Below are 21929 nucleotides of genomic sequence, written 5' to 3'. Positions count from 1 at the left end.
TTGTGTTCACGAAGCCTTTCGTTGAGGCACCTACCGGACTGTCCCACGTACTGGTGCCCACAGGACAGTGGGATGCTGTACACGACGCCCTCAGTGCACTTAATTTTTTTCCGGTGACGAATGTTACACTGCGGATAATGAAGACGTTGTTCGGCGGGCAGGGTTCTTTTGCAAATGGCGCTTAGTTTATCGGGGGCTGTAAAAGCCACCTGAACATTTGCCTTCTTTCCTTTTTTTCTTTAGGTTGTGCGACATACCATGGGTATAGGTGATGACAGCTGTCATGCCTTGCGTTTTATCTGTCACTCCTCCTTCTTTCTCAAGTTTCTTCTCAAGCAAGCCTTCAGCCACTGAAACGCAGATATCATTAGGATATCCTGCTTCGAGGAATCTTCTAAGTTCTACTTGAAAGCTGTAGCTGCTAAGGTGAGGGCATGAATTTTAGAGTGCATTTAGCATGCATAGGTTAATGATGCCTCGTTTTACGAGTTTTGAATGAGCTGACTTGTAAGGCAGAAGGGGTTTGTTAGCGCGGGGTGAATAGCAGCGACAAACGTGATTGTCCATGAACTTAATGCGGATGTCAAGAAAGTGGATCTCTGAGTCACTGGGAATTTCACTAGTCAACGTTAGCGGGAGAAAGCACCCTTGTACAAAGGCAAAAAGGTCCGCTGAGACTTGCTCAAGAACTGAAGGTGTACAGTCAATAAGGAATAAAAAATCTTCAACATATCTAAAAACTTTTACCACACATGAAATGGCAAGCCGATCTTGAAGAATCCTATCCAAGTGTGCAAGGTATAGGTCGCTGAGTACAGGGGCCAAGCAGGACCCAATACACACTGCCTGTTTTTGAATATCAGGATTGCCCTGCCAATTAATTAAGGTGGAGTGGAGATAGAACAAAAGCAATTCCAAAAATTTCTCAACAGACAGGCCAGATTCATTTTGAAAAGCAACCACACCGTGAAGAAGGATGGATTCTTCAAAAATGCTAACTAGGTTATCATGGGGCAAAGAGTAATACAAGTCTGACATCAATGGAAAATCCGAGAAAACTCCTGTCATTCAGATACTTCACAGCATTAACGTCTTCGTTTGAACTTCTTACAAGAAATGGGTCATTAACTGACAAAACATTTAGATTTAATAAGAAACCCAGCAATGTCTTGTTCAGAAATGTTGATTCTAAATGGTATGTCAATCTTATGAGTCCAAAGACTTGTAAGATTGACATACCATACTTTGGTATTTTGGGTGTCACAATTTCAAATTTGGCGGTGCTCTTTGATGGGTCTAGTGGCAGTGACGTGGTGTTCATGACGTCAGGACGTTCTCAATAGCATTCACAGATCGCGGGGAGTCTTCATACCACTACTTGTGGCCCCGGAAGGTGGGTCATTAAAACAGAACTACCGGCGGGGCTTTTGATACGCAGGCTGCTCTTCCCGAGCTCCCGGGGAAATTATCCAATGATTCCACGTAAGGCTCATGCGCAGCACCACGGTGGGAGTGTCGTAATTGCATTCACTTCATTGGAAATAACTTCATTACCACGTGCCACAGGGGCCAGGTAGCGCAAAATTCGGTGGCCAGGCTGCCCAGTGCTATAGTCACCAGTTTATTCTGATGGTGCGAGGTGAGGCGACTTCTCTCGACCAAGCAAAAAATTTCATTACAGAGAATCCGGAGAATTTTTGTGCTACGGCAACATAAATGGTGTCGCGTTAATATTGTCACTGATAAACGGTCGAAGCACTCAAACCAGGTTTAATTAGACGGGCTGGGCGTGCACGACAGCAGGGAGCTCGAGCGAGGAAGAAGATAAAAACATCTAGCCCCAAGAGTGCGCAAGGCACGGCAAGTCCTATCTAAAACAGTTCGGCCGCAGTATGGCACCACTGGATAGATTGGTACTGTGACATTACTTCCCCTCTCTGAAGGGCAACGACTCGGTGCCGCAACAATGAGAAGCACGAAGACAAGAGACGGCGAATGTTCCGGCGGCTGGTGTGGACACGCCTAAAGAGCTAGTTGGCGTGGTACGGCTTCAGCTGTGCGACATGGACGACTTCGGGGGTCGGCCGTCTAGAGGAGCGAACTGTTCCCTGGGGGAGAACTTCATTGTTCACCTCAATGACTTGGCGGAGTACCTCGTAGGGGCCAAAATATCACCGTAGAAGCTTTTCGGAGCGCCCACGCATGCGGATTGGGCTCCACACCCAAACTTGTTCGCCAGGCTGGTAACGCACATTTAGGTGGTGGAGGTTATAGCGCCGAACGTCGAGAACTTGCTTGTGCCGGATGCGCTCTCTAGCTAGTTGGTGGGCGGCCTCAGCGTAACGAAAGATTTGGGCAGCACCCATAACAGAGGAGGTAGTGCAAGCTGGAAGCAGCACTGCATCCAGCATGGTTGTGGCTTCGCGACCATGTGCTAAACGAAAAGGGGTGAAGCGTGTCGTTTCCTGGACTGCGTAATTATAGGCAAATGTGACGTAAGGGAGTATGACGTCCCAGTTCCGGTGGTTCGCGTCAAAATACGTGGAAATCATGTCGGCGATCGTCTTGTTGAGCCGTTCGGTGAGGCCATTGGTTTGAGGGTGGTAAGCGGTTGTCTTGCGGTGACTGGCGCTGCTCAGGCGCATAACCTCCTGCGTAAGGGCCGAGGTGAACGCTGTTCCCCTGTCAGTTAAAACGATGGTAAGTTCACCGTGACGAAGCACATTGTTTTGGATAAAAAGTTCGCAATTTCGTCAGCGGTACCACAGGGAAGAGGTTTAGTTTCACAGTATCGGCTGAGGTAGTCGATGGCGACCACAGTGTAGCGGTTACCCAGTGAGGACACCGGAAATGGACCGAGTAAGTCCATGCCGACTTGATGGAAGGGGACCTCAGGCGGATCAATAGGCTGCAGTAGGCCGGCTGGCTTAGTCGGTGGCGTCTTGCGACGCTGGCACTCGCGGCAAGTTCTTACGTTATGCCTCACAACTGCAGCAACCCTAATCCAGTAGTACTTTTGCCGGATTCGTGCCAAAGTTCGACAAAAACCCAGGTGACCAGAAGATGGGTCATGTCACGCCTGCAGGAGTTCGTCGCGAAGAGCCGTAGGCACGACGAGCAGATAAACAGCTTCTGTCCGGCTGTAATTTTTCTTATACAGGATGCCGTCGCCTAAACATAACGACGACAGTCCGCGTGATAATATTCGTGGGGGAGACTGAGCGCTTCCTTCCAGATACTCAATGAGAGGCCCTAGCTCACTGTCGTCTCTTTGGTGTTTAATCAGAACGGACGTGGACATGGCGCCAAGAAAAACTGAATCGTCGTAGGGGTCAGCTCGGGGGTCCTCGATAGGAGCACGAGACAGACGCCACTGTGCTTCCTACAAGACTTAGACGATGGTGACATCGAATTCCTGAAGTCGAAGGCTGCAGCGTGCAAGCCGTCCCGAGGGATATTTGGGGTTCGCCAGCCAGCAGAGCGAGTGGTGGTCGCTGACGACCCTGAAAGGGCGGCCATATGAGTGCGGGCGGAATTTGGTCGCTGCTCACTCAACGGCCAGGCATTCTTTTTCGGTGGTGGAATAGTTTGCCTCAGATCGGGGCAAGGTGCGGCTCGCGTATGCGATTACGCGTTCGAGACCATCCTGCCAGTGCACAAAGACCGCACCGAGGCCAATGTTGCTGGCGTCTCTGTGCCGTTTAGTGGCGGCCGACTCGTCGAAGTGTCCAAGGATGGGCGTACTTTGGAGACGCTTTCGGAGGTCTTCAAAGGCCTTCTGTGTCTCCAGGCCCCATAAAAACGGTTCGAAATCTTTCGTGAGGCGGGTAAGGGGTTCAGCGATCTGGGAGAAGTTCTGTACAAAGCGCCAATAATAGGTGCAGAGACCCAGAAAGCGGCGCACGCTTCGCTTATCGATGGGCACAGGAAAGGCAGCCACGGCGGCTGTCTTATCGGGGTCGGGGCTAACCCATTTAGCACTCACGATGTGGCCCAAAAACTTCAACTCTTCGAAAGCGAAGTGACACTTTTCGGGCTTCAGGGGAAGACCGGCCGACCGAATTGCTTCGAACACAGCGCGCAGGCGTCTCAGGTCCTCTTCGAACGTATCAGAGAAGATGACAACGTCATCAAAGTACACGAGAAAGGACTGCCATTTCAGATCGGCAAGAACGGTATCCATCATCCGCTGGAAGGTTGCAGGAGCCGAGCACAAGCCGAAAGGGAGCACCCGGAATTCGTACACACCGTCCGGTGTATAAAGGCTGTCTTTTCCCGGTCGCGTTCGTCCCCCTCGATTTGCCAATAGCCGCTGCGTAAATCTAGCGATGAGAAGTACTTGGCGTGGCGCAGCCGATCCAGGGAGTCATCAGTGCGCGGCAGAGGATAAATATCTTTCTTTTGTGACTTTGTTTAAACGTCGGTAATCAACGCAGAACCATAGGGTTCCATCTTTCTTTGCTACTAGAACAACAGGCGACGCCCACGGGCTCATCGACGGCTTTATCACGTCGTCCTGGAGCATTTCTTGATCTTGGCGGCGAATGGCATCATGCTCTTTTGAAGAGATCCGGTAAGGCGTACATAACGGCCGCTGGTTGGCGTCGACTATAATTCGATGCTCTGTGAGCGGTGTCAGCCTAACCTTAGAGGTCGAGGCGAAACAGTCACAGAAAGACTGGATAACGCTTTCGAGGCAGCGTTTCTGATTAGACAGGAGGTTCAGGTTCACGTCAGTTTTTATGGGAGTGGTCGGTGCCTCCACTGATGCCGAGGCTTCGGACAAAGCGTGCTGTCCCGCGAAGTCGCCGAGTTCTTCGAAATACGCAATAACTGTTCTGGCAGGCAAACGCTGAGGTTCACTGCCAAAATCGGTTACCAAGAGCTCGGTTCGGCCATTGTGAAGCTCAACAATTCCGCGAGCAACACAGTCTTGCCGCCCAAGGAGCAGCGAAATGTTGTTTCAGCGATGCCACGAGTTCCAGTGATGTCGCAATCTACGGTAACAAACATGCTAGCTCTCGACGGGATTAATACGTGGTCGTCAAAGACGCGTAACTTAGTCCCGCGTGGCTCGAGATCGCCGTCAACAGGGGGTTGTGTGGAAAATGACACGACAAGCTCCTGAAGGTTGATGACAGCACCGTACTCCCGAAGGGAATCCAAACCAAGTATCAGGTCTCTGGAGGACTCGGGCAGCACAGCAAAGTAACAAGGGAAAGTAGCACCGCGGATCTGAATTCGTGACGTGCAGACGCCAATTGGCGTAACCACATTGTGGCCACCGGCGGTGCGGATCTGTGGTCCAGACCAAGGGGTCAGAACCTTTCTGAGGGCCGTGGCTAACCGACTGCTCATTACAGAAAAATCAGCGCCGATATCCACAAGTGCGGTCACATCGCGATTATCAGCGATTACTGGTATTTGGGTAGACACCAGTCGGTCGCAGCACATCGTTGTCATTGAGGTCATCGAATGAGGTCGTCGTCGGTCGGATCGTAGACGCGAATCGTCGGATGGAGGCTCTTGACTTGATCCAATAGCGGCGGCCCTACCCCCTGGGGACGCCGTCTTCAGTTTTCCCGATGTGGGGACGCGCCTCTGAGCTGGCTAGAAAAAGACGGGCGGCTTGGCGAAGAAAATCGCCTTGGGGATGGCGATCGGGACTGGCGTCGCCGCGAGGTCGTTGGCTGCATGTTATAAGACAGATACTCCTCGATGTCCCGCGGCCGTTATCCGTAGCGTGGTCGAGGTGCGTCAGGTGAAAAACCCCTTAAGCCCATTCTGTGGCAGGGGCAGCGGCGGAGGATTTGACCGGGCTCCCCGCAGTGGTAGCAAAGCGGCCTATTGTTTGGCATACGCCAAACGCGTGCTTTGCTCAAGGTGGACAGGGGCTCCTGCGGTACGACGGATACAGCTGCAGTTGGTACCCCGGTGAAGGCAAAGGAGTGACGGGGGAAAAGACTTGTCTCACTGGCCCAGGACGACTTTGTAGTGCTTGACTCTATGTCATCACATAGGGCGCTGACTGCGAAGCTGGTGGCGACTGAACAGCTCGTCGGACTTCATATCGGACCATGTCCGGTATGGCAGCGACGCTGGCCTATGGAGCTTCGAAGCGAAGTTTCTCGAGTTCTTCGCGCATCAGGCACCTCACAAGCTCTCGAAGCTCTTCAGTGGGTAGCGACGTGGGCGTATAGTGATGAGCGGCTGCTACACTAGCCTGACGACCGTAGTGCGCGCCCCGTTCTTGCAGAGAACGCTCCATGATTTTTGCCTCCTTGGCAAAGTCGGCCACCGTTCTCGGCAGGTCACGTACCAGTCCGGCAAACAATTGCTCTTTGACGCCGCGCATTAGGTGGCGTACCTTCTTGTCCTCGGGTATAGCAGGGTCGGCGCCATTGAAGAGCCGCGTCATGTCCTCGATGAATATGGCAACGCTCTGGTTCGGCTGCTGCGACCTCGATTGCAAGGCGATTTCAGCCGTCTCTTTTCTTTCGCTGGTGCTGAACATGGCTAAGAGCTCTCGGCGAAAGATCTCCCAATTAGTGAAGGAAGCTTCGTGGTTCTCATACCACGTCTTGGCCGAGTCCTGTAGTGCGAAGTACACGTTCCGCAATTTGCGCTCGCCGTCCCACTCATTGAAGCCCGCCACACGGTCAAAGCTGGCCAACCAGTCTTCGACGTCCTCAAACCTCTCACCGTGGAATGATGGGGGCGACCGAAGCGCGTGAAAGACGAACGGCGGGGCATTCCCGGAATGCTGACTTGTCTGGCTAGCCGTAGCGGACGTCATGGCCCTTGCTCGTCTTGCGAGTTGGTCGAACCCTGGTTGTAGGCCGCGCAGGTTGCGGCTCGCCTTGTGGACTGGTGCTGTAGCCACGCGTTGGAAACTGACGTCAAGAGTGTCCTCGATGTCACCGTATGTGGACCGTCACCCATCATCTCCACCAAACATGTCACTGATAAACGGTCGAAGCACTCAAACTAGGTTTAATTAGACGTGCTGGGCGTGCAAGACAGCAGGGAGCGCGAGCGAGGAAGAAGATAAAAATCTCTAGCCCCTAGAATGCGCAAGGCATGGCAAGTCCTATCTAAAACAGTTCGGCCGCAGTATGGCGCCACTGGGTTGATTGGTACTGTGGCAATATGCACGGCATAACTGCACGGAACTCCAAATGACAGTCGAGTGAGAGTACAATAAGCAACAGGTTTTTGCATGATACATAGGGCTACAAAAGACACCATGCCAAAACGACATGATTGAACAAACGACCCGACACTGCAACGAATTAAATACTACAAACATAGCACTACAAGAAGACAAGGTCCCATTATATGATCGGTTTGTTTGTTCTTGCATTTCCCTGTTCTGTCTTAAGACCGTTAGATCTTGCATTTCGCATTCGAACGTTTCTTGTCCGTCCGATATTTAGAGATGGCGGCCGGCCATGTGATCAAATTACTGCACCACCGTGCAAAATGTTACCCCCATCACGTAACCACGCTCGCGGAGTCATCGGGCTGGCACGGCGGACGGTTTACGCCTTATGCTGGCGATGATCTATATATGCACCGCTATATATGCATATATGTAGGTGCCGAGAGAGGTGCCGCTCGGTGTCGCCATTGGTGACAAAATTAGGCCCAGCCGTTTTGTACAGAGGGTTCGGAGTGGTGGCAAGCAAAGCGGCTCGATTCAGCTCGAAAGTTCTTAGTCGAGCTGAAGCGTGGCGTTTGTGCGATATTCGTACCGGCTACCTTTGGTCCTCAAAACCGTAGAGGGGGCGACCTTCATAGGGCCGCGGCGGGCCAATCAGTGGTCGCAGAGGGATGGAGGTAGTAGTAAACGACTCGTCGTTTCGTGATGTTTGGTTTGGTTTTATGGGGGCTTAACATCCCAAACCGACTCAGGCTATGAGGGAAACCGTATTGAAGGTCTCCACAAATTTCGACCACCTGGGGTTCTTTAACGTGCACTGGCATCGCACAGTACATGAGCCTCTAGAATTTCGCCTCCATCGAAATTCAGCTACGACGGCCGGGATCGAACCCGCGTCTTTCGGGTCAGCAGCCGGGCGCCATAACCACTGAGCCACCGCGGCGGCCCGTTTCGTGATGTGCACGTTGGTATGGACCTGGGAGTGAAATTCGGATATAAGGAATCTCAGCCTCGGATATAACGAAGGTGCAGGTTAATAATCAATGTTAATAATAATATAAAGCATAGTCCAAAGCATAGGTGAAAACAACTTAGCTATATAGCGCTCTGCATTTGATTTCGCATTCGTGAATGATTAATTTCTTCCATGTGGCAGGGCTGAAAAAACATGGTTTGCTGCGCGATCTCCGGAAATCAGTGTAGTGACGTCACAGAGTCTGAAAGCGAAAAAATACTGAAGGTGTAAAGGGGCGTGACAGGTAAAAAATTCTTTCTATTTCACTGACACTGAGACGAACATTGCACGCAGAGTTTATTGCGGCTCACTCAGATTTCACGCGCAGTTGTAGGTTAACAAAAAAAGTTAGATAACGTTTGAGGGCACTGCACAACAATTAGCGTCTGCGCAGGTCAAGCATACAATACTTGAGTGGTACCTTGGTTATGCGCTGAGTAAGGACAGCATTAAGTTAATTAATGCCCAATTCCGAGGAAGACAGTCAGCACGGCGCCGAACTCGTCAGATGGCGGAGCTTTGGAACCATTGATTTCCTGGTAATAGCTCTACAGTGCTGCCGCTTGGCTCTAGGCCGAAGGGGCGACGTTAATTGCAGCACGCGAAGAATCCCGCGCAGGTGCAACAACTGCGGCTCCAGAATCTCTGGCAGGAGCTTCAGAACTACTGGATTCGCTGGCGCCGCCGTCGTCGTGTTCACTCGCAGGCACAGCCACATCCTCGCGAAGTGGCAGCAACTCTTCCGTGCTTGTTAAGTTGGCTCGGGACGAGTCCTCGACTTGTGTGGTAGCGTTGCAGTCAGGCCAGGGGCAGCAGTCTGGGAAATTCCCGCTACGCTTTTGAAGGACACAGCCAGGGGGCGCCTTTTGGTACCGGCCGTAGTGACACCTGTAACAGGATAGGTAGTCGAATGTGGCTGGCTAGAAAACGCTTATATGACATTGACAATGGGAATGCACCGTAACAAGACGCAAGAGCGATGAAATTACCGAACAGTGATCAACACTGCGATCACGGGAACATCACAGAAGTGCAACAATGAATGGGCCACTACTTACATGCTATTCCATGGTCATGAAAATAATGTAAACGATCACAATGAAGTAAGCAGTCATGATCATGAAGGCATATACAATGAATACGCAGTAGAAAGACAACAGATCAGACGCTCAACCGTAACATCGGCAATCTACCGCCCTCGTACGCTAGATGCCTGCGACGATTAGCACAACGTACTTAAGCTTTGTGTGCGAAATTTTTGCATCAGTGAACAAGACTTCCGTGTGGAAGTCGAAACGTCCTTCCATCTTGACAACACCTTTTGGTCGGCGCTTCGTTATTTTCGCAAACGAATACGCAGTAGGAGTGATAACATACACAGCAAAAGCATGTGAAATGTGCTTAAGAGAATATCATCATCATCATTAGCCTGAGTGCACCCATCATCATCACCATCATCATCAGCCTGACTACACCCACTGCAGGGAAAGGCCTCTCCCATGTCTCTCCAATTAACCCTGTCCTACGCCAGCTTCACCCACCCTATGCCTGCAAACTTCTTAATCTCATCCGCCCACCTAATTTTCTGCCGCCCCCAGCGACGCTTGCCTTCTCTTCGAATCCACTGCGTTACCCTTATGGACCAGCGGTTTATCTTGCCTTCGCATTACATGGTAGCCCAAGCCCATTTCTTCCTCTTGATTTCGACTAGGATATCATTAACCCGCGTTTGTTCCCTCACCCACTCTGCCCGCTTCCAGTCTGTTAACGTTACACATATCGTTTTGGCTTCCATCTCTCGCTGCGTTGTCCTCAACTTAAGCTGAACCCTCTTCGTTATCCTCCAGGTTTCTGCCCCGTAGGTGAGTACCGGCAAGATGCAGCTCTTGTACACTTATCGCTTGAGGGATATTGGTAAACTGCCATTCATGATCTGAGAGAACCTGCCATATGCGCTCCACTCTACTCTTATCCTTCTAGTCATTTCACTTTCACCATACGGGTCAGATGTCGCTATTACATGGAAGAACTGAGGATTGGGTGGGTTGGTGGTGATGCAAAGTATTAAAAACCAGCGTTAAAAAACGCATTCAGGGGACGAGACTAGACACACAGAAAGCGTTGAACTGACAACTGAATTTTATTCGATAGTTAGAATCAATTTACACAATACACACACACGTGTAAGGACATCGTGCAAACACAGATGTACTGCAATCACCCACATGCGGCAAAAAAAAAAGAACATGAAGCATATTTCCAAGGAACGTGTGCTATCGTCAACGCCGCTACCCACAATGAAGCAAGCTCATTTCCCTGCTTGACAAGTTAATTGAGATTTTGCTCACGCAAACACGTCCTTTCTGAGAATGTGGAATGCCACAGCGATCTCTCTTGTGCGCTGGCCATCACTTAAAAACAGCACTGTCGTATCAACAAAAGACGGAGAACAATTACAAGCAAGGCAGTGTTGACCTACATTTCTATTTTCTCTGCTGTTGACGGAATTGGCATGCTATGCGAGCCGAACATTGATACAGCGCCCGGTTTGGCCGATGTATATACGCCCTACTTTTCCGAGTTTATTGGGAGCAGAAAAAATCAAGCTTACTTCGTATCGGGCCCCTACTCTTTTAAGCCGGTGATACAGGGCGTGAACGCACGGCATAACCGCCAACTTCATTTCTTTCGGACCAGAGCTAGTTCTAAGGAGAGCCCGGATGTCTTCAGTGTTTTAGACACTTTTCTCGCACATGACACGATAAGATCCTCCGCGTAACCTGCATCCCTGCAACTGCTGACATCTGCGATGAGGCTGAATACCATTCTATGGGGGCAAGATTTCTTCAAGGCCATACCAATGTGGTTCTTAACAATAAGTGTTTGCACAAGTTTAGAATGAAACGAACTGTAGTGTAGCAAAGGTTTCTCGCTCCGAGGGGAGTACTCCCAAGAGACCTGCTCAGGATCAAAGATTATTTTCAAATGCATAAACTGCAAGGATTTTTGATGAGGAACTTCATGCGTAAACTGTAGTCCTGACCCTATGCGGGGAAAAACATCCAGAACGTGAGAAATAATTCCCGGGAATGGAGACCTCCCTAGTGCCAAAAAATCGTCGACATAGGGGAAAATGCGAGTGTTAAATCCGGCCAGCTCTTCCCCAACTAATATGTCAACCTTGTCTAGAAAAATGTTACTAAGTATGGGGGCTACTCTGGAACCTATGCAGACCCCACATTTTTTGCAAAAAACCTGACCATCCCACTCTACATACATGTTGTTACGGTAAAAACCAACAGTTCCAGGAAGGACGCAGTACTAATGCCAAACCTGTTTTGAAAACTGCATTCATCATTGTCATCTCCGATGCACTCCTGAACATACAGCATAAATTGAACCTGTGGAAACAAATAGAACGAATCAACAACATTAATACTACCACATCACGATGCGGTGCTAAAGAATTTTAGAGCTGTTAAAGCCAATCCATCTCGGTGCAAGCAGAAAGCATTAGCTTTACTTCAGAGTTTTATTCTAGAGGGTTTGGCAAAAAAGGTGAAAGGGGCTGAACCATCTGTACTAGAAACATACTTCACAGCCAGAACCCATAAACCGAACGTACCGTTCAGGACTATCGTGTCTGAACATAAATCGTTGCAGTTGGTTGTTTCCACCTTTCTTTCCAAGCACCTTTCGGCCCTTAAGGTTAATAACCCGTTCCTTGTTCTAACTCAGAATCTCTTGCAAACCTTCTCCTGAGGAAGAATCCTGCCACTTGCCTGGGTTTTGTTATTGAAGTTGTTGATTTGTTTTATTCGCTTCCACATGTTCAACATTTGCAGTGTGTTCAGGAGTGCATCACAGATGATAATGATGAAAGCAGTTTTCAAAACAGTTGTGACATTAGTACTGCGCCCTTCCTGGAACTGTTGGTGTTTTACCTTAACAACACGTATGTAGAGTGGGATGGTCAGGTTTGTTTGCAGAAATCTGGGGTCTGCATAGGTTCCAGAGTAGCCCGAATTCTTAGTAACATTTTTCTAGGCAAGGTCGACAGATTAGTTGGGGAAGAGCTGGCCGGATGTAACACTCACATTTTCCGCTATGTCGACGATTTTTTGGTACTCGGCAGGTCTCCATTCCAGGGAATTATTTATCACGTTGTGGATGTTTTTTCTGCAATGGGTAAGGACTAGAGTTTACGCATGAAGTTCCTGATCAAATATCCTTGCAGTTTCTGGATTTTGAAAATAATCTTTGATCCTGAGCATGTCTGTTGGGAGTACTCCCCTCGGAACGAGAAACCTTTGTTCAACTAAAGTTCTTTCAATTCTAAACTTGTGAGAACTGGTGTTGTTAAGAACCGCATTGATATGGCCTTGAAGAAATCTTGCAGCCATAGAATGGGATCCAGCCTCATCGCAAAGATCAGCATGTGCAGGGATGCAGGTTACCCGGAGGCTCTTATCGTGTCCTGAAAACTAAACATTTTGACAGATTTGCCTGTATGGTTGAGTTTGAAGACTTATAATGAACTGCAATCTCCAACCATCGTGTCCTGTGCAGAAAAAGTTTCTAAAAGGCTGAAGACATCTGGGCTCCCCTCAGAACTCAGCTCTGGTACAAAAGAAAGAAAGTGCGGTTATGCCGTACATTCACGCCCTGTCTCACTGGCTTAAGAGAGTAGGAGCCCAATACAGAAAACGCTTGGTTTTTTCTGCTCCCACTAAACTGGGAAAAGTAGGGGCTGCATTAGAGAGGAAACGTGAGGAGATCAGTAAGAACCAATCCAATATTAAACATGGGAACAAATATGTCACATGGATAAAAGGCGTGGCATATCTTATCCCTTTGCCTTCCGGGCGGGTGACAGGTGTCGCCTTGCAGGGTGACAGGGGTCGCCGAAAGCCTGTTGCAGAAGATGAAGTCGAGGGCAGTGAGAGCTGGGGCAGAGGCCCCTCGAGAAGAGGTGAGACCTGTGGCGGTGCCGTATGTGCACAATTTGGCCCACAACCTGAAAGAGGTGGCGAGCACGAAATGGGGTCCCGCTCGTCTTCACAGCCCGCCCCCCCCCCCCCCCCCCCTGAAGCTCGGAAGTGTTTGACTCGAGTGGAAAAAAAAAGCATCAAGAAAAATAAACAGGCTGCCGTACTAAGCATGGGCGACCGTTCATGAGATGTACCGAAGGAGTAGTATACGAAATTCCCCTCTCGTGAGGTCGTTCCTATATAGGACAAACTGGGCGCTGTGTTGATGAGCGAATCAGGGAACACGAAAGAAACGTGGAAGAAAATAAACAGGGCCCAAATTTACCTAAACATATCAGATCATGTCGTTCTTGCTCTTGTGAGCCATGTTTTTCAATGGTGCGGTTTCTTTCCAGGAGTAGCAATGTAAATGCAAGAGAACTGATCGAAGCGTTCTATATCAGCAAGAAAGGCAGTTTGTGCGACAGCGAAACGTCAATATCTTTGTACAAGGCGGAAAAACAGTTTTTTGAAAGATGCTTATCGTGTGCGACTTGATGTGTTAGTATGCTCCTTCCGCAGGCGCTGGCTGAATGTCACGGATCACCCCGGTGAACACTCAAACCGAAAAAATGGACTAGGCGACAGGTGTACCCACACAAACGCACATTTAATACCCCCTACGTGACACGCACACTAGTACACAAAACTAACAAAACTAACACAAAACACAAAGAATAAAAATACACAGACCCGGGAACAGTGCTGCCAGCGTCTACCATTAGCTTTCTACAGTTAGGGGTCGACGTTCGTGTTCAAGGTTGGTTCGGTGTGGCTGCGGCGTTGTATGAATCCAGTAGCCGGCGTCGGGGCGGCGTTCGACGTGCTTGGGCTGGCGTCGCTGGCTGCGTCGTATAAGCTCCAGGTCCAAACGCCCGTGAAGGTGATGCCGGTGTTGATGGCGTTGATGCCACCCGGATGGGTGGCAACAGTGCTGGAGACACCCCGGGCCATAGCAGGTGGTAGCGGCCTCCGTTCACTCTCCGGAACGGGCTCAGGCACGGTAGGAAGTCCACGATGTGGACTCACCCACCGGAGCCTCCGCTTCTCTGTTCTTCTCCCCCCGTGCCTTGCTCTCCCTCGCCCTTTTATGGCCTTGGCGTAAGTCCACTTAAGCCTTCTTGTCGTCTTCTCCTTCTTCTCTTCTCCACCAATCATCTCCCTCTACCTCACCGAATGCTTCTCCGCCAATCATCTTTCTCCACCTGACCTCTTCATCTTTATTCTTCGGGCAATCCACGTCGTCTTCTTCACACCTCTTTCATTGATAATTTTATTTTAGACTTCTTTTTATATGTCACACTGACTGTATATATACGCAGAAATAGGCGCTCTGTCCCGTTCTCTTCTCTTGTGTGTGTGCGTGCGCTTTTGGCACCCTATAAGTACAATGATATATTACCAAATAGTCCAACAAGAAGTTCTCTTAAGGGCGTATATACATCGGCCAGACCGGGCGGTATATCAATGTTCGCCTCGCAGAGCACGCCAATTCTGGCAACTGCAAAGAAAATAGAAATGTAGCTCAACACTGCTTTGCTTGTAATTGTTCTCCGTTTTTTGTTGATACGACAGTGCTGTTTGTACATGATGACCAGCGCACAAGAGAGATCGCTGAGGCATTCCACATTATCAGAAAGGGCGATGGTTGCATGAGCAAAATCTCAATTAACTTGTCAAGCAGGGAAATAAGCTTGCTTCATTGTGGGTAGCGGCGTTTACGATAGCGCACGTGCCATGAAAATGTGTTTCATGTTCTTTTTTTTGTTTTATCGCATGTCGGTGATTGCAGTACATCTGTGTTTGACAAGACGTCCATACACGTGTATTGTATAAATTGATTCTTACTATCTAATAAAATTCGGTTGTAAGTTCAGCGCCTTCTGTGTGTCTAGTCTCGTCCCTTCTATGCGTTTTTTAGGGCTGGTTTTTAATACGATGGATCAGCGCTCGTGTCGTCGTTTTGTTCCGCCCTCTTGTTTTTTCCGCGCTGTTTTACCATGGATCACCACCAACTCGCTCAATCCTCACTTCTACAGTTCATCTCTTGTACCTGGGCTTCTTTTATGTGTTGCAACCTGGATCCTTCAAACCCATCTGTGCTGTCACCACTCAGCCGTAAGCACATGCAGAGCGCGCACTGCGTCTTGGTATTGCCGCTATAATACCTAACCACGGGATGTGCAGGCGCTTTCCGGTCGGTTGCGACCATCGCAGAGCCTGTGGGGACCTGCCCTGCAGCCCCCTGTGTTTGCTTTCCCGCGAGGCACTGTGCAGCAGCAACCTCACCTCAAGGAGGAACGCATTCTCCTGTCAGTTACATTAACTGGCAAGAGAGGGCGCCGGCGTCCCTGCGCGAAAGACTGCGTGCAGCCCGCCCGCGGGAGAGGGCATGAGGCGCTTTGGCCTGGATCGTTGGCGCGAGCGGACGTGTAGCTCGCGGCTCCGCTCTTCTCCAGCGCGGCGAGGAAGCGACGGGTAGACTCGCTCTTGTCCGGCATTCGGAGTATCCCTTGCCCTAGCGCGGGCGAACATTCACTCGGAACCTTGCTGGTGAGTCGGAAGACCTTGATTCATTAGCGTACCTTAGTGCTAGCTGGCGTTATTGTTGCTGTAGCAATAAATGCCTGTTTGTGTCAGCCAATGTGTCGTTTCTCTGTTCCCTCAGAGCAAGGCCCGCCGTGGTTGGCGTACGCAATCACAGGGTGGGGTCCGGGCGGCTATGAACCGTGTCAGCCCAACACCCCCTGGACAGGTTTTCAGGCCTGCGCCCAAAATTCTGACGTCACGGCCCGCCGGCCGACGTTCCCGGCCTCCCTTCTTCCCGTCAGGAATGTGGTTAAAATTGAGCCGTCACGGAAGCGGCTACAGTGGCCAGAGTGACCCTCGACCTCGCCTTGACGGCCGTGCTTTCTCTGTGCTATACTGCAGTCAGCGCTTCAATGCTTGCTACTTGCTGACTTCCTATGCGTGTTATAGGAGGTTGAAGGTGCGATGCCCAATAAGTGTTGCGTGCCGGGTTGTTCTGGCAATTACCTGAAGGGAAAAAAGGTGCAGGTGTTTTCATTTCCAAAAGACGAGAACACCATGAGAAAATGGACACGTGCCATTCCTCGGAAGGATTTTGTGCCGACTTCGTACACCAAGGTGAGCTCATTCTTGCATCTCTGTAGCTTTTCTAGTGCCACTTCATCTGCGTTAATCCTGCTTTATTGAAAGCGTTAATTGCTGATGCAACGATGTGGCAGGATAACCGGTAGTAGTAATGTTTGTGAGACTGAATGTGTACTCCGTGTTTGCGCAGGTGTGCGCCGATCATTTCGATCCTTCGTGCTTCGAGCGAAAAACAACGTACCGATCCAAGGACAGGGAGAGTGCTTGAGGTGGACTTGCCAGTGCCTCGTTTACGCCTCGGATCTGTGCCGAATTTGTTCCCTGAATGTCCGTCATACCTATCAAAGGCAGGTCACAGCACAAGAGAGGCGCCTGACGTGAAAAGAATCCGACAGGAAGCTTCAGAACTAGCTCGGGCTCTCGAAGAGTCTGTAGCGTCATATGAGGAACAGCGTCAACAACGTCTCTTCTCAACGCTTGAAGAGATGCGAGTGCGGCTCGAAACTGCACAAGTACCCAAAATGTGGACAGTCATTCATCAGACCCAGTGCACAATGTTTCTGCAGATTGTCGATGAAGGAACACCATGGCTGAAAGCGTCAGTGACAGTTTTCGGCAATCTGCAACTCAGTGCATGCCATTATGGCGTTCAAATCAAGAGGGTAGCAGAAGGTGTTGTGCCTGACTCTGTACGCGATGTGAGCGACTTGATGGATTTATTAGAACGTCTTGGCTCGTTAGGTGATGAGCACCAAACCTGTTCTCACTTTCTGAACACAATAACTGCTCTCATCGACAAGCTTGAGACGTCTCTGGATGAGAGCAAAAAGGAGACCGTGAAGTTTATGCGGGAGCAGTTGCTACTTGTTGGAAAAGAGCGCATCCAGTACAGTTCACAGACTATGGTTCTTGCATGTATTTGCACACAATTTCAGCACACGCGTACAAATTTTTAAGGAAAACAGCCTCAGTCATTCTGCCGCATCCCAGCACTATCAGGAATGTGTGTTCATCTTTCCGATTGTCGCCAGAGAATGAGTGCTCAAATAATAATTTCTTGCAATATGTTGCACAAAGGTTCAAGAATCTACAGCCTCATGAGCACACAGTTATTCTGATGCTGGATGAAATATATATAAAAGCTTGCTTAGACTACAAAGGTGGCAACATATGCAGCGACGTCGGCGCATGTGTTCATGATTCAAAGCCAGCTAAGTTTCTTTAAAGAAGTGGCACACATTCTGCCTGTTAAGACGATAAATGGTGATCAGCTTCATGTTGTTCTGAAAACAGTCATTTTGGGCTTAGAAAAAATTGGGTACAGAGTAGCTGCCGTCGTCTGCGACAACAACTCTCGCAACAGGAAGGCGATGATGATGTTCTCAACACCACGTAAACTTCGCATTGTTTATCAGAATCCAGCAGATTGTCCGCGACCACTTTTTATGTGGTGGATTCTGTCCACCACCTGAAATGCATTCGTAACAACTGGCTAAATCAAAAAAATTTTGGCACATGCTTTTTCTACCCTCACTTCGACCTCTCGGACAACAGTGTCCATCCCGAGAGCATTAAAACAGCTTCGTTCAAAGACTTGCGCGAGCTGCACAAGCAGGAAGCTACAGAACTTTTAAAGTCAGGTTATGGGCTAACATCAAAGGCACTGAACCCCAGCAATTTAGAAAGGCAGAACGTAAAACTCGCACTTCAAGTATTTAATCCACATGTAGCGGAAGCCCTCAAAGCCAAGAACTCAGACACTTCTCTCTACCATGCGGAAGCGACTTCGAACTTCATCAAGATCATCAATCGCTGGTGGAGTATTGTTAATGTTAAATCTCCAAAAAAGGGATTCCACCATCGCAATGTGTTCGAGGAGCCCATTTCATCTACTGAAGATGACCCAAAGATAGCCTTCTTGTCTTCCTTCATCACATGGCTTGATGCCTGGGAATTTTACCGTCACGACACAGGCGTGCTGACAAAGGAAACGTTGAGCGCTTTAAGGCTTTCATCGTATTCTCTAATGGAGTTTTCGAAGTATTGCATTAGTGACCTTGGCCACAAGTACGTACTTCTTGGAAAAGTTAAGACCGACTCTTTAGAAAGCCGCTTTGGGCAGTACAGGCAGATGGCAGGGGGACAGTATTACATTTCTGTTCGTCAGCTGTACGAAACTGAAGGAAGGAACCGCCTCCAGAACTCTCTTCCCGTAATGAGTACCGAGGACTTGAGAGATATTGATGACACTGACTCCAGCAACGAGATGGAAAACAGTTTCCACATAACAGTTACTGACGCTGACCTTGATGCTCTGAAGTCGCGTATGCCTGTCATTGCTTATGTTGGCGGCTATTGTGCTCATGCTGCATTAAAAGTCGTAAAATGCGACAGCTGTCGAGACAGCCTGGATGTTGGTAGGGTTGAAAGTGCGCCAGATGATGACGCCCATTCATTAATAGCCCAGCTTGATCGCGGTGGCCTGAAATTCCCATCAGCATTTGTGGTCACCGTGGTGATGCACGCAGAAGCCGTTGTCAGGAAGCTTGTAGCAGAAAGCACCTACGCACACTTTCTACAAGTCGGAAATCAAAAAAAGCTTGTAAGGTACCTGACAATGAAATCACTCCCAAGCTTTGAAGAGGAGTCTACTTGCGAAAAAGGTCACACATCCGATTTGCTGGGGGCGTTAGTGACTAACTGTGCCACAAATATTTTGCTCAATAATCTGTGTAAGCAGAAAAACGATCTTGACCGTGTCGCACGAGAGGATAAGTTGAAAAAAAGGAAGGCGAGCATTTTTGTTGAAAAGTAAGTTTTGCCTGTCTTACGCTTTGTGTACTTGTGCGCCGAGTGATATATGTAAATACATGTTATATTTATTTGGCTATGATTTTGATTCACTGCTTGCAGAAGTCATGTACGCTTGTCCTTCGCCCCCCATATATTTTGAGTGTTTTTCCTCATGTACACTTTGCAATAACGTTAGCATCTAAACAAGTTCGCCGATCATTTTTGGTTCACGCGTGAGTGATGCTCAAAATAAACAAGGATACTTCTGTTTGATTTCTGTCTGTCATTTAAGGATGTATGGCTCACTGGAATCTGAAACCGTACAAAATGTGTACTCTAGCTCCTTACCAAAAGTTTGTCTGGGAGAACAACCTGTTTCTTCGTGGGTCATCAGCACAATAAATGAACACCAAACGGATGTTCAGCCGGCGCGTCATGAGCTGCGTTCGTTTACATCTCTAAAATTCCTATTTTTATACGTAAAACACACGTCCGTATATGCCGATGCTTCCCTTTTCATGCTCATGCGTTCGCAACGCGCGCGAATGAATACCAGCCAAACCGGCTGGCCTTCGCGCCGTGACGTCGCCGACGTCATATCACGTGACGCGCAGGCCTGAAAACCTGTCCAGGGAGTGTTGGTCAGCCGCGATTAAGGGGGAGAACGTATTTATATCTCCCCAATTCAACCCCACATCTGGCAGCCCAACGTGGAGCCCGCTCTTGGAAGATTGGACGACTGTCGGGTTCGGTTCGAGGAACGCTCTTTGTCCAGACTTGACAAGTGCTAGGCGTACAGTGAATTTTGATCGCTAGGACCTGCGACATTTTTCTTGAGTGCGAGGTGCATTGCGCTGCAGCATGTTTGAACTTTTCGACATCCTCAGCACATTTTTCCCTAGAGTTTCTTCGCGTAAATCACTTGGTGCGCATCGAGCGAGCGCGAGGCCTAGCGCCCGCGTAGTTGCCGAGCCCGAAGCGAGTGAGTACGGAAGCCGCGTGAGTGGTCCGAGTGTCTGTCTATATATTTTTTCTATTGTCTCTTTTTCAACTCTGGGAGTCACGGCTCCGGTAGCCGGGTGGCCTGGGGCCATGGGTGCCGCTACGAGCTCGCTGGTATTGCAGCTCGGCACCGGGCGCTCCGACACCGTCCGATACGGTGGGCGCCGACCGCTCAGAAGCTCCTTTGTGCAGTGAGTAGGGTAGGTGTAAGGCCGCGTTTCATCAACGCGCATATCTTTTTTATTCCTTTAGCTTGTGGTCACTGCGGGCCTCCGGTCTACGCCCCCCCCCCCCCCCCCCTACCCCCGCAAGCAGTGACAAAGGCGCAGGAAGCACTGGCTGCTTGACAGCAACACTGTGACGGCCGAGGACACCTGGCGCCAAGAAAGCATGCGAGGCGCGAACAACGAGCACGTGGGGCCGCTTGATCTCAGGCAGCATTCCCATGGCGGCAGAATGCGAACCACCCCGCATTCCGCGATGGGCCCCTTTTTTTTCTTCTTTTTTGTGGCATTCTCGATGGCACCGAAGCGTCGCGGTTCTCCGCCGTCTGACATTCCTGCCGCGAGCCAGTGGGTCAGTGGTCCCGCCAATTAGCTAAAAAAACGCTTCTTCCTTTGAGAGGCGACGCGCGGGTGCGGCAGGGAAAGGGAAAGCATCAAGCGCTAAGGCCGCGAACTCCCCTCGGGGAGAGGGTTTTCAAAATGTTTTCTGTATATGTTTCTTTTTCTGTATAGCCAAGCCCCGGGCTCGAAGTTGGGTCCAACCTTCAGGGGCTGTGGCTACCTCCATTGGTTATCGAAGCTTAGGGCGGGCCTCGATATATGACCGCCCTAATTTCTTTGCAAAAACTTTGAAACTGCATGTAAAATCATTGGAGGGCAGTCCTGTTTAGTTGAGCTAGAGGCTCCGTGCAGTGGCACGTAATTCGACAACGCTAGACTCTAACCTCGCGTCGATGAGTAAGGGCTTGTAGAGAGTGTTTCTCTGTGTGAGAATTGTCTTTGTCAGTTACAGCTTGACCGTCTGTGTGACTCAACTTGTAACACAGTTTGCCCTTGTACATACTGTAAATATATTCTCCCTTTGACCTTCATCTGCACATCTCCCTTCATCACCGCCGAACAACAACGTTTGAAAGGGTCTGCACCCTTCCGAAGAACCCAACGGACCGTCAAAAAAAATTACTGGCGCAGCATGACAGAATTCGGCGACCGTCAGCCCCGAGCTGACACCACCCGCAGGCCCAGCAGTGTTCAGGCACTCGGCAACACCCAGGACGTGGTAGCCACCCAGGAGGACCAGAAGGAATCGATCTCCGGCACCAACCAAGCTGAAAAGGTACCCCGGCTCACCGACCACAAGGCGGCGTTCCCCCTTCGGTTCCGGACGAGTTTGGAGAAGAAACGGCACCTACTACTGACAGCGGTACGGGTGAGCGGGATTCCTTACGTCTCTTTGAGGTGGTTATGGCTCAAGCGTAAACGGGTGTATAGTGCAGACGCGGAGCATGATGGTGGGCTCAGCTGACCGAGGGGCAGAGGAGAGTGCATCGGACCAGAATGTATTTGAGGAGGACGACCTGTCAAGTGACATTTCGCAGGAAGACGCGATGTCGGCAGGGGCAGCCTTAGATGGGGCGACGAAGGAGCCGGTAGCGGAAACGCGACGGAAAATAACTCCAGGGACAAGGTCTGATGCCGTAGAGATCCGTCGCATGGAACTAGATTTTCAGCTAGAAAAGCTTAAGATCGAATCTCGCGAACGCATCGAGTTGGGGAAACTTGGCAGAGGACCGATAGGTGGCAGACAG

At 49.9% G+C, this 21929-nt stretch overlaps 2 protein-coding genes across 2 annotated transcripts in view; one reads left to right on the top strand and one right to left on the bottom strand.

The window, feature by feature from the left end:
- Positions 1 to 8461: 8461 nt before the first annotated feature.
- Positions 8462 to 21929, bottom strand: part of LOC144102139 (uncharacterized) — a 119639-nt gene continuing 106171 nt past the window's right edge. The window contains exon 3 of the mRNA XM_077635448.1: positions 8462 to 9065. Coding sequence (XP_077491574.1) covers positions 8747 to 9065 — 319 coding nt within the window. The 3' untranslated portion in view covers positions 8462 to 8746. The remainder of the gene's footprint in view (positions 9066 to 21929) is intronic.
- LOC144101607 (uncharacterized) overlaps positions 21314 to 21929 on the top strand; it is a 64841-nt gene continuing 64225 nt past the window's right edge. The window contains exon 1 of the mRNA XM_077634750.1: positions 21314 to 21550. Coding sequence (XP_077490876.1) covers positions 21314 to 21550 — 237 coding nt within the window. The remainder of the gene's footprint in view (positions 21551 to 21929) is intronic.

This window comes from Amblyomma americanum, chromosome 8 (assembly GCF_052857255.1).
Source record: "Amblyomma americanum isolate KBUSLIRL-KWMA chromosome 8, ASM5285725v1, whole genome shotgun sequence".
NCBI lineage: Eukaryota > Metazoa > Arthropoda > Arachnida > Ixodida > Ixodidae > Amblyomma > Amblyomma americanum.
The sequence above is the reverse complement of the archived record's forward strand: the minus strand, read 5'-3'. Positions and strand labels throughout refer to the sequence as shown.